The sequence below is a fragment of the Chanodichthys erythropterus genome, chromosome 6, assembly GCF_024489055.1.
Source record: "Chanodichthys erythropterus isolate Z2021 chromosome 6, ASM2448905v1, whole genome shotgun sequence".
Taxonomy (NCBI): Eukaryota; Metazoa; Chordata; class Actinopteri; order Cypriniformes; family Xenocyprididae; genus Chanodichthys; species Chanodichthys erythropterus.
The window spans coordinates 35,383,983-35,401,755 of NC_090226.1; the positions used below are offsets into that span (position 1 = coordinate 35,383,983).

The 17,773-nt window shown below is 36.2% G+C and overlaps 1 protein-coding gene across 1 annotated transcript in view; it reads left to right on the top strand.

Moving 5' to 3' along the window:
* pparg (peroxisome proliferator-activated receptor gamma) overlaps positions 1-14,472 on the top strand; it is a 34,097-nt gene extending 19,625 nt beyond the window's left edge. The window contains exons 4-7 of the mRNA XM_067388793.1: positions 3,396-3,534; positions 6,926-7,125; positions 9,767-10,235; positions 12,317-14,472. Coding sequence (XP_067244894.1) covers positions 3,396-3,534; positions 6,926-7,125; positions 9,767-10,235; positions 12,317-12,564 — 1,056 coding nt within the window. The 3' untranslated portion in view covers positions 12,565-14,472. The remainder of the gene's footprint in view (positions 1-3,395; positions 3,535-6,925; positions 7,126-9,766; positions 10,236-12,316) is intronic.
* The last annotated feature ends 3,301 nt before the right edge of the window (positions 14,473-17,773 follow it).

Below are 17,773 nucleotides of genomic sequence, written 5' to 3' on the forward strand. Positions count from 1 at the left end.
GATGCATTAGATTGATCAAAAGTGTTTAATGATATAAAAGTTCAGAAATATGAGCTGATAAAAATCAGAAATGTTTCTTGAGCAGCATGAATGATTTGTGACACTGAAGACTGGAGTAATGATGCTGAAAATTCAGCTTTCGATCTCAGAAATAAATTACACTTTACTATATATTCACATAGAAAACAGCTGATTTACATTGTGAAAATATTTCACAATTTTTACAGTGTTTTTGATCAAATAAATGCAGAAGAGACTCTTTCAGGAACCGACCCCGACCTCTCGAGCGCTAGTGTAGATATCATCACGCCAAACATTGATGATGAAAAGTGTTGATGTGAAGACTTTGCAACAGGATGATCCTTTAAAAAAATGCAAATCTGGCGGCTAACCACATCCCCGCTCGATGTGCTGCGTTCTCTGAAGAATGAAAGGACTTCGCCAGAACTGTTTAATGTGTGTTTGTCTGAAAAACACATTTCGGAACGTACTAAATTTGGGATGTTCCTACTATGGCTTTACTAAAAATGGTTCGACCACAAGAGAAATTGAGCGGTATTGTTCCACGGCCTTAAAGATGGGTTCAGCCAACCAGGTGAACTCATTTATTGTTGAACAATACAAAGCCATGGTGTTGCACCTTACTATATATATTTTTGGCCTACGATGTTTCTAAATTTAAAAGTGGAGTGATTGAGAGGCAGAGTAAATGCATGAAAACATCCTCTTTTAAAAGGCTCTTTCCTGTGTGCATAGTTCTCACATTGGTATGTATTTTTTTACATACTAAAAATACTGCATGGAGCGGGTCTTTGACTGCACAAGTATATGAAAATGTCTACCAAAAATAGATATTCAACGTCTTTTTGCACCCTGTATTGTTTCCACTTAACGGATGCGCTTGAGAATCCGCGGCGGTGGAAATCAGCGCTCGTTCAGAAGCGCGTGTTTGTTGAGGTCCGATCATGTGGGTTTTCATAACATTTGCACATGCATTCTACTCTTATGAATGACCTTGTGTCAAGACTAACAAGAATTGTTTTTTGGCCAAAGTCCAAAGCAGGCCCTTCTTGTCTGTCTTAATGATGTATTATTTAGATAAACGCTTGCTATCATGAGACCTCAGGTTATCTTTGGGTGCGTAATGACTCGAGTGGCATGATGAATGGAAATCTCTTAAAGGGCCAGTAGATTAAAGCATAACTAGAGGGAACGGAGAGCAGCACTGTGTGTTTTTGACTTGATTTAAATAATGTGTTCAACCCATATTAGTTTCTTTAGTGAACACAACAGGACACAGAGTTAAAGCTCTCCAGCTTCACCATAAAAGTTCACTCTTACAGTGCCATAGAAGAACCGTTCCACTGTACAGAATCTTTCATGGATTCTTCCCATCAATGCCAATTAGGAACCTTTATTTTTAGGAGTCTTTGTGTAAGGAACAGAGCTGAATTTATGTTGCACGTCTTCCTCTGTTAACGGCTGCGAATGAATCATTGACCTCCAGAATTGGATCTGATTTGTGAACAAATCATTTTTCAGGTTCTGTGAACTGAATCAATTCACTCAAGATCTCACTCACAGACAGAAACGGTTCGTTCTCAGAGCAGATTTAAATCTTGACTCACACAAAACTAAAGTGTTATTTTAGCATAATTCAGATACTTTTATAGTTTTTTTATATTTTATGTTTTCATTTCAGTTAAAATTTTAGTTTGTTGTCTATATAAGTTTTTATTCACTGTTATTTCAGTACATCAAGTTAAATTGAATGAAAATCAGAAATTTAATAGTTGAAATTTAATACATTTTATTTTTATTTCAAGCAACATTTTTTTTTTTTTTACTGTTTTAGTTTTAATTTCCCATAACCCTGTATGATACTTTTGTGTGCTTGTTGAAGTTTGAAAGCTTCAGTCCAATGGAAAAGAGCAGCCAGTACATTTTTCCACATTTTTCCATGGAAGCATGCATTGATTTGGAATGACATTAAAGGGTTAGTTCACCCAAAAATGTGTCATTAATTACTCACCCTCATGTCGTTCCACACCCGTAAGACCTTCGTTCATCTTCAGAACACAAATTAAGATATTTTTGATGAAATCCGATGGCTCAGTGAGGCCTGAGCAATGACATTTCCTCTCTCAAGATCCATTAATGTACTAAAAACATATTTAAATCAGTTCATGTGAGTACAGTGGTTCAATATTAATATTATAAAGCGGCGAGAATATTTTTGGTGCACCAAAAAAACAAAATAACGACTTATTTAGTGATGGCCGATTTCAAAACACTGCTTCAGGAAGCTTTGGAGCGTTATGAATCAGTGTGTCGAATCATGATTTGGATCGCCAAAGTCACGTGATTTCAGCGGTTTGACACACGACACGACAAAAGATTCATAACGCTCCGAAGCAGTGTTTTGAAATCGGCCATCACTAAATAAGTCGTTATTTTGTTTTTTTGGCGCACCAAAAATATTCTCGTGGCTTTATAATATTAATATTGAACCACTGTACTCACATGAACTGATTTAAATATGTTTTTAGTACATTAATGGATCTTGAGAGAGGAAATGTCATTGCTCAGGCCTCACTGAGCCATCGGATTTCATCAAAAATATCTTAATTTGTGTTCTGAAGATGAACGAAGGTCTTACGGGTGTGGAACAACATGAGGGTGAGTAATTAATGACATTATTTTCATTTTGGGGTGAACTAACCCTTTAAGGTGGATAAATGATGACAGAATTTTTATTTCTGGGTGAACTTTTCCTTTAAAAAGTGGTTAAAAAACAAAACTGCTTGCATTTCGCAGAAGAACATTGTTCTGGTTGTGCTTCGGCTCTGAATATGATTCTCCTGCTGCTCATAAAACATTCTCTGCTCGAGATTTAACCAGTTTAGATGAAGAGGATCTCAAGCTGAAGACGTGACTGTAGCTTTATCCATTAACAGACACGGCATTTCCTTTAAAATAAATCCTCTGTTCGGCGAGTGATGCATGTACGCGATTTCCCACAAAAAACAGGTCTAAAATATAAACACTATAAAAGGCTTACCATAGTGAATCAGGGTAAGACTAAATGTAAAAGAGTAAAAGACTAGACTGTGATGTATTTAAATTTTGTTAATTTTAAAGGAAAAAAACATACATAGTGCACCTTTAACTAAAAAAAACACTGTTAGAGGATCAGCCGAACTGTCACGTCGCAGTGTTAGCGCCGAATTGAGTTCTGTCGAGCGTTCAGACCTCAGGTCTATAGGAACTGCTATTGTGATTGTTGACAATGAGCTGAATAGATCAGATATGTTTTTAAAGAATTCTAACAAGGCTTCAGGAAAGCCTATTCCCCTTCCTTCCTCACGGCATTCCTTTTTCTCTTTTTTTGGCAGGGATTCTTCCGCAGAACCATTCGCTTGAAGCTGGTCTACGACCACTGCGACCTGCACTGCCGCATCCACAAGAAGAGTCGCAACAAGTGCCAGTACTGCCGCTTTCAGAAGTGCCTGATGGTTGGCATGTCGCACAACGGTGAGGTGCCGCAGTGCACAGATGGGTCTGAAATGAACCCTGCGCTCATGAGAAAGGCCCTGCCATTTCACAGAACTGGTTTCTGTTTGAACCACTCGAGACAGACTCTTCTGAACGCTACGCCCTGAGACAACTGCGCTTTGCTTCGTATGCCTTGTTGTTTCCTTTGTGTGGTCTCCTGCTGCAACATATGTGGCATTTCTTTCAGAACGTGCAGAGATCTTGTGTGTGTGCGTGTGTGCATGTGCGTGTGTGTGCGTCGGTGTGTGTGTTCGTTGTCTCTGGGCTTAAAGGCAGAGTGACACCTTACTTGCAACCCTGCAACCGCACGAGTCTTGGTTAAAACACCTCAGCGTGGAACACCACATGTCATTACCATACTATCTATCTATCTATCTATCTATCTATCTATCTATCTATCTATCTATCTATCTATCTATCTATCTATCTATCTATCTATCTATCTATCTATCTATCTATCTATCTATCTATCTATCTATCTATCTATCTATCTATCTATCTATCTATCTATCTATCTATCTATCTATCTATCTATCTATCTATCTATCTATCTATCATCTATCTATCTGTGTACTCTATTTTGTTTTTTCTTTCATTTTTTCACTTCCTCTTTTTCATTTTATTTGTATCTTTTCACTGTGCATTCTTCAGTTAAGGCTCTTACAGTGAGTCTCTTGAATTTCCCCGTGTGTGGAGCGTGTCTGAGCGCACTGAAGCTGGTTCAGGTGTTATCCAGCGAGGTCAGTCAAGTTTAGCGTTATCAGTTTGCCGCATTCCCACTGGCTTGCTCTTTTTTCCCTCCTCCCGCTTCGCACGCTCTCTCTCTCTCTCTCTCGGTCTTTTCACGCACATTGCAGTGGTTGGTTGAAATCTGGCAGGGATTTGACTCCTCTGTCTTTTATCAATGATTCATGAAAGCGTGGACGGTCTGCCACAAACATGCTGTGTCACTCGCTCTGGCCTCCAGCCAAACCGTACAGGAGGAGAAAGGTAGTTCGGCATGCGCTAATTTACTAAACGCGTGATAGTAATGAATATGTCATATCAATCAGCATAATTCTGCTGCAAGTCAGGGCATATATACGTGAAAGCAACCGTTTACCATTGCGGATATTAGATAAGTTCTGTCAAAGCCTTGTGGGATAGAAACTTCAGACATCAGCGCTTCCCAACCCCCAAATCAAATAACGCAATCAGACAATCCCGATCAAAGGTGTGTAAAAAAAACAATGTTTATTTGTTCAATAAATCGAGGGCACTTTTTCACGTTTCCTGTTTAACTGGGCTAAAAATTTTCTGAAGGTTTATCGGAAGACGCTTAAAAATCCACATTTCAGCAGTTGTTAAAGTTTTTGAGAGCTCACGTTCAGCTTGACATTATTTTCAGCTTGATTCGCAAAATGGTTAGATGGGTTTACGACTTGGTATGTCCTTGTTTCTGTTGCCTTTGATGACGCCGGCTGTCCTAGATTCAACGGAAATACTTACAGGTTTCACAAAGTCGAGATTGCCATGCACAGATTAATTTGGCATTAGATGCTATTGTCTGATTAGAAACGTCAGGCCTTGTCATGTGATCTCTGCTGATAATTCTTTATTTTCAAACATATTTTACATTTCAGCTCTTAAAGGGATAGTGCACCCATACATTCTGACACTCTCGAATCATTCTGAAACCATATTGCTTTTATTTATTTATTTATTTTTGTTCCTGGAACACGAAAGGAGAAGTTTTCGAAGAATGCTGCCGTTGGATTATTCACTGTAAAAGTGAAACGACTGTTCTATAAATTCTATAAATCATGTTTTTTTTCAATTTGTCTAAAATCACACTCTTGAGAAAAAACGCTTCTAAATAAGATTAAATAGCTGAATTAACAAAGTGCTATAAAGAACCATAATGTTATTATAGAGAACCTTATTTTTAATAATAGTTCATTTAAATATTATTGATTATTCATATTATGCTTTTCATACCTATCTAGCAGGTCTAATGATACCTTGTAAAAAGTTGTGTCGTTCAGGTCATTTTATTGTTTATTAACATCTTAGAAACATCAAACAAGCTGAACACATTCATAACTAACAGTCAACATGAAACAATACATAGAATATCTTCACAATCCTCTTTACATCCATCATTATGTGTGTATTTTGAGAATCTTATAGAGAATCTGTCATGGTAGAAATACACAAGTGAGTTTAGTGTGTAAAAGCAATGAAGGCCAAACAAAGCTATTGTGAACAGATGCATGAAGTCAAAAAGCATGAAAGTGATGGGATAGTTTTAATGTTCTGGTGACTGAGCATGTTTATGCATAAGCCAAATTCAGTACCTCTTCCCTTCCCCGTTCTTTATGTAATTATTATATATATAACGAGGGCGTGTCTCTGTGTATCTGATAGAGTAAATGTCACGATTCCAGGAGGGGCTCGTCCGATTCAGTGACGTCATCACTGAGTCACGTGCGCTCGAGGATCATTGCTCGATCTTGAACAGAAACTTCAATATTGTGATTGTCTACAAAAACACAAAGAGACTGAATGAATCATCAGATTAAGCGCAAAATGTGCTAAATATCTCAAATGATATATTATCAGGTCAATACAAAGAGTTATCTTTAATAAAATATATTTCTAAGATTTCATGTTTAATCTAATGTGTTACTGTTTTATTTGTGTCCCTGGAGCACAAAACCAGTCATAAGTCACATGGGTATATTTGTAGCAATAGCCAACAATACTTTGCATGGGTCAAAATGAATGATTTTTCTTTTATGCCAAAAATCACTAGGATATTAATTAAAGATCATGTTCCATGAAGATATTTTGTAAATTTCCTACTGTAAATATATCAAAAATTATGCATTGCTAAAGACTTAATTTGGACAACTTTAAAGGTGTTTTTCTCAATACTTTTAATTTTTTGCACCCTCAGATTCCAGATTTGTATCTCAGTAATAAAGTTAACAAATAGTTGTAATAGCTGTAACAAACCATACGTGCTTATTTAAATCTTATTCATTCAGCTTTCAGATGATAGATAAATCTTAGTTTCAAAAACTGACCCTTATGACTGGTTTTGTGGTCCATTTGTGAAATCTACTATCAGTGTATGAGTGAAAACTGTTTCAAAGGAAATCCTAGTGCATTTATTTTTTTAGTGTATGGCAGAAACACTGTATCGCTGTCAGAATAAAATCTGCAGAATGTTTGAATCGGTCGTAATGACCTGCGCTAACATACTGAAAGACTGAAAACAAACTCCCACACATCCCCACAGACCGAAGCCGTTGAGCAAAGACTGCCAGCATGATGGATCTGGGATTTTGGGGGTTTTCAACTGTCTGTTTGTTTGCTTTTTTCCCAGCCATTCGTTTTGGTCGAATGCCCCAAGCCGAGAAAGAGAAGCTCTTGGCCGAGTTCTCCACCGACGTGGACCACATGCACCCAGAATCGGCCGATCTCAGAGCGCTGGCCAGGCATCTGTACGAGTCCTATCTGAAGTACTTCCCCCTGACCAAAGCCAAGGCCAGAGCCATACTGTCAGGAAAGACCAGCGACAACGCAGTGAGTCCAGAGCCTTCCCTTACATGCGTTCTTTCGCATCATTTAAAGAGGAACTATTATGCAGTTTCTCAAGGTCTTGATGTTGTTTTTAGGTTTTCCTGCTTGAATGTTGATTATTTTCCTCATATTCTCCATTGTTGCAGCTCCTCTCTTCCCAGTCTGTCAGTAACACTCTGTCTCTATGAAGCCCCTCCTTTGAAAAGCACAATGTGCTCTGATTGGTCGGCTGGAGCGGTGTGTTGTGATTGGTGTTTGGGAAATGTCCCGCCCCTTACCATAACCGCCAGTTTCAACACACACAACCAGGCCCCGCCCCTTTATTCTGCGCATTAATTATTTAAATGAGGAATATTGTGAAGAAAACTCAAGATGGAGTTCAGAAACAATGACACTTTTTCATGCTCAAACAGCAACATCACACACTAAAGAAAGCAAAGAAAGCAGAATATGTGCTCTTTAAACACTGCCTTTCACAGGTGCAGACATTTGAAACCATCACAGGTAGCGCCGTCGCTGTCTAGACGCAACATAAAGTGCACTTGAAGCGTGGCCTAGGCAGAAATTCAGGTTTCCAACGTTAACCCGTCATGCAGCTCTACACACAGATAACCTCACGCCATGATTTCGTCATCCTGTGCAAAACAAATCATAAAAACAATATTGTTTCACTCTCAGATTGTTTCAAGAACATTCCTAAAATGAAAGACTTATTTACTGGTTAATGTTAAAATGTTAAGGTTAAAGCAAGTATAAGGAAACACGCTTTCATTAGATAACAGTAAGTTGCATGCATTTTGAATTTATTGTATTTATATAAACACAGCAATAATTAAAGTAAAAAAAAGAACATTTCTGTTCTGTTGACGGTAGTTAAACTCAAACGCACCGCACAGCTCTTGCGTCACGTGACTTTAACAAGAGATACGACCAAGGCTGTTCGATGCTTGTTTTGACTAACACAGCGAGCGATACCAAACATCTGCTGTCTTCAGAGGGAAATATTTATGAAGGCACAGACTGCAGAAAGAAAATATGAAAGTGTAGATATAACTCTATATATATCAGAAGCGTCCTGGGCATATGCGCTCCTGCAGCCAGCTCGGCAGAAGTTAACACGAAACAAAAGATCAGCTCGGGGATTTTCTGTTCTGATACGAGAGTAACACTGAGAGGATTTATGGTTAGAAATGGATCCAAGTGACACTGATCGACCCTCCTGAAGTCATATTTTATTATATTACCGTACTATAGAGAACTCAACACACATTCAGTATGCAAACACTAGTGCTTTATGAGCTCACAGCCCCGCTGTAATAAACTCCGGTACTCAAGGGGGCGGTAGAGGCTCCTTCATGGCTGCATCCGAAATCACATGATAAGCACTTAAAAGAATGTTCTATATAGTATGAATGTAATCCGGACATACTACAGCCGCCATGTTGTCACTGTCATGTGACCTACAGCATCCGTAATAATAAGCGATTTCAGACGCAGCCAGTGTTGTGCATTACACTGGATGTTTTAAGCATCAGGTGCAAAAAATGTGATTTTTCAGTAAAAAGTGTTTCAAAATATCCTACACCAAGTTTTTTCCCAGTGTACCCACTGTAGATAAAACAAAGTTGTTCAACAAGATACTTCTGACCTCGACCTGAAAGAGAAACCTTTAGCTGGCAGCAGCTCTTGAGTTATGAACACTTTTTGATACACAATGACTCATGATTCCTTCCATGCTTTGAGCCGGAATCTCTGCGACGGCGCTTGAGAGAAACCTTGAGAAGTTATTCAGCCAATGCCAAGACATGCACTCATGAGTCACTGACCAATGACGTCTTTAAAAGTGTAGATATAATAAATGCACATATAATTAATTTTGAAGTTTTATTAAGTGTTAACAATGAGACTATGTGGTTTTTATAATCAGTTAACACTGATTTTGTCATTTTTTTACAAGATGGACAAAATTCGTCACCAAAAAAATCCAAAATTTCGATTTTACCGAATGACGATATTTTCAAACAATGCTAACAGGCTGATATCTAGCAAAAGGACAATCATTAAAACATTTTATATTTAGTACAAGTTTTTAAAATATTACAACATTTTCCATGTTTTATAGCGGTTGCACCGAATGACCTGATGTTTCGGGACATGCATATGATCAAGAGAAAACATGAATTTATCAAATAGTTAAGAGAGAATTAGTTACTTTACTTCATGACCATGTGGTCCTTTGCAGGTGTCTGAATGATGTCACATCCTGTCACATGATACTGACCACATGACTTGATCCAAAATGGTCCCTTTATATCGGTTACTCCGAATGACATCAATGAAATTCATTCTTTCTCATAACAAAGCAACGACTTCTACACATAATTTTAATACCATTTTGATATATGATGTTATAAAATCATGCCAGAATAAAAAATATATACATTTATTACATTTTAAGATATTTTAATCACTAATGAAATGGCTGTATTGGCCTTTGGACGGTTAAACCGAATGACCTTTTGACACTTTAAAATACCTTTATATGTAGTTAAATATATTTAAAACCTTCTGGATTCAGTAAAATAGATCTAGTTGTTGCGCTTTGGAAGCGTACACTTCTCATGGACGGTCTTCTTGTTCACAGCCTTTCGTCATCCACGACATGAAGTCTCTGATGGAAGGAGAGCACATGATCAACTGCCGGCAGATGCCCATGCAGGAGCACCGGAGATCCGACATGGGCATCATGCGTGAAGTGGAGCTTCGTTTCTTCCACAGCTGCCAGTCGCGTTCGGCCGAAGCCGTCAGCGAAGTCACCGAATTCGCCAAGAGCATCCCGGGCTTCGTCAACCTGGACCTGAACGACCAAGTGACGCTCCTGAAGTACGGCGTCATCGAGGTGCTCATCATCATGATGGCTCCGCTCATGAACAAAGACGGCACGCTCATCTCCTACGGTCAGATCTTCATGACCCGCGAGTTCCTCAAGAGCCTGCGCAAACCCTTCTGTGAAATGATGGAGCCCAAGTTCGAGTTCTCCGTCAAGTTCAACATGCTGGAGTTGGACGACAGCGACATGGCGCTGTTCCTGGCCGTCATCATCCTGAGCGGAGGTGGGTCTCGATTCAACCAGCCAAATCTGGTAGATTTCATCTGTTCAGAGATAACATTAACCTCAGTTGCAGTTTTACTTCAGGTGCGACCACAAGCTCATTGACTCAACCAGAGCGTCACACCTCAATCTCTGTGAAACCAGAGTCGGCAGCTCGTATTCGGCTCCTTTTCAACCCCGATCTGATGTTATTATCACTAGGATTATTTCATGACGCTTTGGTGGTAAAACCACAAGACTCTGAAAGCGCTGGTTATCATTTAGCTTTATTGCTCATCGATGCATGAACACAATAAAATCACAACCTTGAGCGCTGATGATTCAAACTCATGACAAAACATGTGAAAATTAACCTCAAATATTAACAAATATTAAATATTACAAAATACCACAAATAACTGAAACATAAAAACCATAAAAAAAAATGTTTTTTTGGATACTTCAAAAAAAGTCAAGAGAAATAAAATAAAATATATAAATTAATAAATATTTGTATATTATTTCAACATTTCCCATTTACATTTAGTTTGATTTCCTGTACCAAAATAAAAAATAAATAAATAAATAAAAATTATATAGATGTATTTTGAAAGAACAAAAACTAAAAGTTGCAAAATTACTAAAATTGTAACTGAAATTAAAATGTAAATGGAAAATATAAACATAAAAAAATCATTCAAAATATTGATAAAAATATAGTGATAAAAAATAATATTAATTATAAATGAATAGAAATCACATTAAATTAAATAAATGTTAAGTGAAATCAAATAAAATAAATAAATAAAAAAACATTTTATTTCAACATTTCCCATTTTCATTTAGTTTAACTTCAAGTACCAAAAACTAAAACTGAAATAAATAAAAACTATATAGATGTATTTTGAAAGAACAAAAACTAAAAGTTGCAAAATTACTAAATTTTTAACTGAAATTAAAATGTAAATGAAAAATATAAACATAAAAAAATAATTCAAGATATTGATAAATAGTGATAAAAAATAATATTAATTATAAATGAATAAAAATCACATTAAATAAATAAAAGTCAACTGAAATAAAATAAAATATATAAATGAATACATATTTTTATATTATTTTAACATTTCCCATTTTCATTTAGTTTAATTTCATGTACTAAAAAAAACTAAAACTGAAATAAAAATATAGAGATGCATTTTGAAAGATTAAAAACTAAAAGTTGCAAAATTACTAAAACTTTAACTGAAATTAAAATGTAAATTGGAAAATTAATTCAAAATATTAATAAAAATATAGCGATAAAAATCATAATATTAATTATAAATGAATAGAAATCACATTAAATGTAATAAATGTTAACTGAAATAAATTAAATAAATAAATAAAACATTATATTTCAACATTTCCCATTTTCATTTAGTTTAACTTCAAGTACCAAAAACTAAAACTGAAATAAGAATTAATAAAAACTATATAGATGTATTTAAAAAAAAAAAAACTAAACAAAAACTTATTTACAAAATTACTAAAACTTTAACTGAAATTAAAATGTAAAAAAAAAAGTATACACATAAAAATTAATTCAAAATAGTAATATTTATATTATTATAAATGAATAAAAATCACATGAAATAAAATGAATACTAGATAATTTTCATTGTGACAATGATACATTATTTGAAAATGCTAAAATATTTTAAAGAATATTTGTAAATTAAAATTATAAGTATTCATTGTGCTAGTTTTTGTATTATTTTTATGATTTACTGTATATAAATAATGAAAATTGAGTTTCCATTGTTTAATGTGATGCTTTTAACACATAATGAGAATTTGTGTGATTATCATCATGTTTTATTATGTAATATGAACATTTTGACATTATACCAATAATAAGAACAGGCTTTTTAATGTGATGTTTGTTTGTTTTTTAATCACAGTAATGAGAATTACTATTAGATTACTATTACTGTTATTACATATTTTTTTTCTGTGTTGAAATATGACCCAAACTGGAGAAGCTGAAGTGAATCTTTGTGAGGTCTATTTTTAGTTCCTGGTTGAATGAAGCACTGTGGTTTTGCTCCCGTCTTCCTCTAGATCGTCCCGGACTGCTGAATGTCAAGCCCATTGAGGATCTACAGGAGACGGTTCTTCACTCTCTGGAGCTGCAGCTGAAGACCAACCATCCAGACTCGCTCCAGCTCTTCGCCAAGGTCCTGCAGAAGATGACGGACCTGCGGCAGCTGGTGACCAACCACGTCCAGCTGATCCAGCTGATGAAGGAGACGGAGGTGGACTGGTGCTTACACCCGCTCCTGCAGGAGATCATGAGGGACTTGTACTAGTCTGAGTTCGTGATCCTGAGCTTTGGTTTACTGCTCTGAAGTCTTTGCACTGTGACAGACAGAGAAACCAGTCGTTTCGGCGTTGTGTCTGCTGCGGCGGCGCTGGTTAGAGAGGGCAGTACCACTGTGAACATGTTCTTTAGCAGCTGATTTTTGCATTCATGGTCCTTACAGATAAAGACATGGACATAAAAGTGACACTCCATATTTAATTTTGAATACAGCGGTGTCCAAAAGTCTGAGACTACATTTGTAAAGATTCAAACAAACAAACAAAAGGACTGACGTTCTGTTTCTAGCTGACTGGGCCAAAATAAAAACTTTTTTTGCTTCCGTTGAAGTTTCAAATGCTTTCATTTCAGGAGAAATACTGCTGATTCCAGCTTCAAGAACTGGTGTCTCAGACTTTTAGACACTGTTTTACTGTGGTTCATTTTTGGCCATCATCAAAAACTTGGTAATGAGTTCAGATTTACACAATCTTCCGGAGTGCCACACATGTCTCCAACATTTGTTCATGTAGGACTGCAGTGAAAGAGAACTGAAAACACACACAAACCACAGACTGTGAGCAGATATATGACGGATAAATCTGAATATATGTTCATTTTAACCACTGATATGGGGTCGCACGTGACCGCTTCTTCCTCGTCGAGCAAATAAAACACTTTCTTAGATTATTTTCCAAAGATCTGCTCTTTTTTTGCCTCGAATTCTGATCTTAAATATGTCGACTTTTACATTTATGCACAATCTGTTTAAACTGCGAGGGACTTTTTTTGCTTTACTGTTCTCTGTCAGGACTTCAAATCAGCCTTAATTTTTTACTTTAATTCACAAAATGTATGTAAATATGAAACAAAGATTTTAAAAGGGAGCTCTTTCATACATTTTAAATGGCATGATGTAAACCGTTAAATGTCAAGTGTATTTGAGTTTGTAAATAAATATTTTCAAACTAACTTGTGGATTAATTGTGTGGTTTTCCCACTTGCACACTTTTGATTGACGCGCTGTTGGTTCAAGTCGTCGCACGCCTTCTTCGGTGTGTGTGTTCAATGAATGTCTTCCTCCTGCAGGAGGGTGCGTGCCGTTCCAGAACACGCAAAGCTACTTTCAGTCATTACATCATGCTTTTATTGCGTGTGTCTCTGAACACACCCTGTTGGGATTGCAAAACGTGAACTTCGCTGCGCCCCGCAGTAGATGCATATCTCCTTTGACAAAATATCATTTCCAGCTGGACAGGACGGGAACACTTCTTCCTTTTGATGTTTGAAGGTTATAGATGTACACAGTGAGGGAGCTCGGATAATAAAAGATGTTTGATTTGATGGCGTTTTCCAGAGGGAAGTGGAAGACTGATCTGTCATTAGTTTTTTTTGTTCGTTTCCACTGCTGTGTCCGTCATGTCTTTCACAATCTGCTTTGGGTTGAGAACAAAATCAGCAATTTTGGTATGACTGGTGAAACTGTAAAAGGTTAAAACTATAAATGAACAGGGAACATTAATAGAATGAGTCTGATGATGTTCTTAAAGGATTAGTTCACTTCAGGATGAAAATTTCATGTAATTTACTCACCCCCATGTCATCCAAGATGTTCACGTCTTTCTTTCTTCAGTGGAAAAGAAATTGTGGAAAACATTCCAGGATTTTCTCCATATAGTGGACTTCACTGGGGTTCAACGGTTGAAGGTCCAAATGTCAGTTTCAGTGCAGCTTCAAAGAGCTCTACATGATCCCAGACGAGGAATAAGAGTCTAATCTAGAGTAAATAAACATTATATACTTTTTAACCACAAATGCTCGTCTTGCACTGCTCTGTGATGCTCCACGCATGACGTAATCATGTTGGAAAGGTCACAATGTCCACTATATGGAGAAAATCCTGGAATGTTTTCCTCAATTTCTTTTCCACTGAAGAAAGAAAGACATGAACATCTTGGATGACATGGGGGTGAGTAAATTATCAGGAAAATTGAATTCTGAAGTGAACTAATCCTTTAAAACATTAGCACAAATTATCTATGCATAATTCATGAAGTGTTTTTTTTTTTTCCAGAAATGTTTTAGTTCGATATTTGTCTAATATTGTTTAAATTAATGTGTCAGAGAATTCAGAAGTAATGTTCTCATAATGCTTGTAAAATGGAATGTCTCATTGCCTTAAAAAAAGTTTTTTAAATATTTTAATAAAAGTATGTTTTGAATGTTCAGAGAACATAATGTTTTCATTACTTAAGGGAAACGTTGGCAAAACGTTCTTAGAACATATTTTTCTTAGCTTTTTACTTATCTCAATGTTCAATGCAAACCTTTTGATTTATTTATTTTTTTTTTTTTTTAAATTGCTATATTTAGCTCATTTTTACAGAAGAGGATTAGGGCCAAGCAATGATAAAAAAATAAAACCATCTTGAGATTAAAGTTGTTAGATTTCGAGAAAAAGGTTGAGATAAAATGTTGAGAATAAACTCATTAAATTACGAATTTGTTCTCATAATTTAACGACTTTATTCTCAACATTTTATCTCGACTTTTTTCGTGAAATTTTGGTTTTATTTTTTTTATTATTGCTTGGCCCTAATCCTCTTCCGTACATTTTTAAAGTTTGCACATTGTCTGCTTAGTGCACTATGAAAGTTGTGTCCCTCTAGTGGTTAAAAAACAAAACTGCGTGCATTTCGCAGAAGAACATTGTTCTGGTTGTGCTTCGGCTCTGAATATGATTCTCCTGCTGCTCATAAAACATTCTCTGCTCGAGATTTAACCAGTTTAGATGAAGAGGATCTCAAGCTGAAGACGTGACTGTAGCTTTATCCATTAACAGACACGGCATTTCCTTTAAAATAAATCCTCTGTTCGGCGTTTGTTTAAAACGGGTGATTCTCCGGAAGTTTTTGCGGCAATCTTTCTCTCGTTGTGACACTAAGCCGTGTCCCTCCCACACCAGACACGCGTCAAAGCGGCCGGAGCGACTTTATTTACGAATATAAAGTTATTACGAATATAAAGTTCCGACTTTATTTACAAATATGACGAGACACACAGGCGAGTGACGCATGCACGCGACACGAAAACATAAAATATAAACACTTATAATAGGCTTACCATAGTGAATCAGGGTAGTTTTTGGATGTATTTACTCATTATGTTAATTTGGAATTAAAAAAATTAGAGTACGATTGTTGAAATAATATCAAAATCATGTGAAAAACAGCATTAAAATGTATAAACCGTACAATACTGAGGGCTGATTGTTTTGTTCAGCATTATGGGAAAGCTTTTACATACTTGAGCTCAGTGGTGATTTATAAACTCGTATTCTCTCGAGAGCAGGATGGGAATGGACCGTTTCAAGTGGACGCGCTCGGACACGGCTCCGCTCTGGACAGTGGCCTGATGTCTATTTTGATGATGATGATTAAATGTGTTTTTGTGCTGTATCAGCATATCCTTCGCTTTGTTACTATCAATCCCCCAGATACCTCATCCTGCCAAGACGCTTCACGGACAATGCCAAGCCATTTCAGAAAATACATTCTGCTGCTTTAAAAATGGTTGAAGGAATGCAGCCAAAGATAGCACAGGCTTCAGGACAGTGTTTGTGGAGTTTCACACACAGCAGCTTGAATCTGTTCCGTGTGTTTGAATATGGAGAGCTTGATGTGTGAAGGAATACACCTGCGGAACAGAAAACAGAGAAATGTTTCCACAGGAGGTTTTTGTTTTGTTTTCTGATTGCACTGGCAACATCACGGTGTTATATTACAGCAGTAGCATCTGTAAGGACATGATCAGGACATCCTAAAACAACAGTAGAGTCCTGGTATCTTATCATCAAGACATCAAATCACACCGCAAGCGTTAGCCGTACCTTTACCTTATCTGAGTATTTCTGACATCATATTTTGCTTCATACTGAGTTCATGATCATTATGAACACAGAAAAGACATTATTGCTTAAACCCACAAAATCAGCCGTGAAAATGTTGAATATGTGTGTTTGGGCTTCACTTACTTAACAAAACCTGACAAAACCTCCCTTTGGAGATACACTACTTTTCAGGGTTGATGTAAATCCAGCTAACAGGGAACGTTCTCTCAAAGTTATGAACAGTAACGTTAATATAATATTTGTTATTTGGTCTTTAATGATGTTAGCACAAAAACTTAATACGTTGTAAGTTTTTTTTTCTGAAATCTTTTAGTTGTACATTAATTTAATGTTTTTTAAGTGTTGTTTCAGAACATTCAGAGAACATTCAAAAGTAACGTTTCTATAATGTTTGTTATCAAGCTCAAATTTGGAACACAACTTGTTTAGATTTATGGATTTGATTTTCTTGCAGTTTTAGAGTAAAACATGTTTTTGAAAGTATATATTACATATAAAACTTGAAAATAGTATTTTTGTGTATTTTTCATAACAATAAACAGAAAATTTAGTTAACTTTTTTTTAAAACTCTTTTCACTTCAGCAATAATTTGCCAAGTATCTTCTTTGAAAAGAGACCAAAATTAAGTTTGTGATCTAAAGCATTCGAAATGTATGACAGTTTTCAGGTCTATGCTCAAAAAGTGAATTTAATGACAAGCTTAAATATAATTTAGTACCATAAAATCCCCTAAAAATACAAAATATTAAATAAAAAACATTATCAAACTAAAATATAGTACATTCATTTCATTGAAATTAAAATGAAAAAAAAAAAAAAAAAATCTGTAATTTTTGACCGACATGCGAAGAGCATCAGAGGGTTAAAAAATGGATGATTTGAACTCAGTGGAAACTTTAGTAAAACATTCTCTGAACACATTTTTGTTGAGTCTATATAATGCTCTGGAATGTCATTTAGCAAAGAAAAAGTGTGTCGTCTCACAGTAATGTACAGGAGTGGCACCTGGGGTTTCTGACAAAAGATCTTGTTTAAAGATCACGCTGAGTAAAGCATCATGCTGAATGCTGAGGATGAGAAATCCTCTCCACCCACGTCCGGCACTCGCCAACACACGACAGCGTCGCTCAGATGTCAAGTTCTGCCTTTCGTTTTGATAGAAAACCCTTCAAACAAAGCAAGTAAAGCTTCTCTGTCATTGCTCTTGCTGTGTGAGGTGTGTGCGCAGGACACCGATGAAAGACACAGATCTTTCATGTGTGTGTGTTTGTGTTCATACAGACGCATTTATACATATGGGCCATTCTA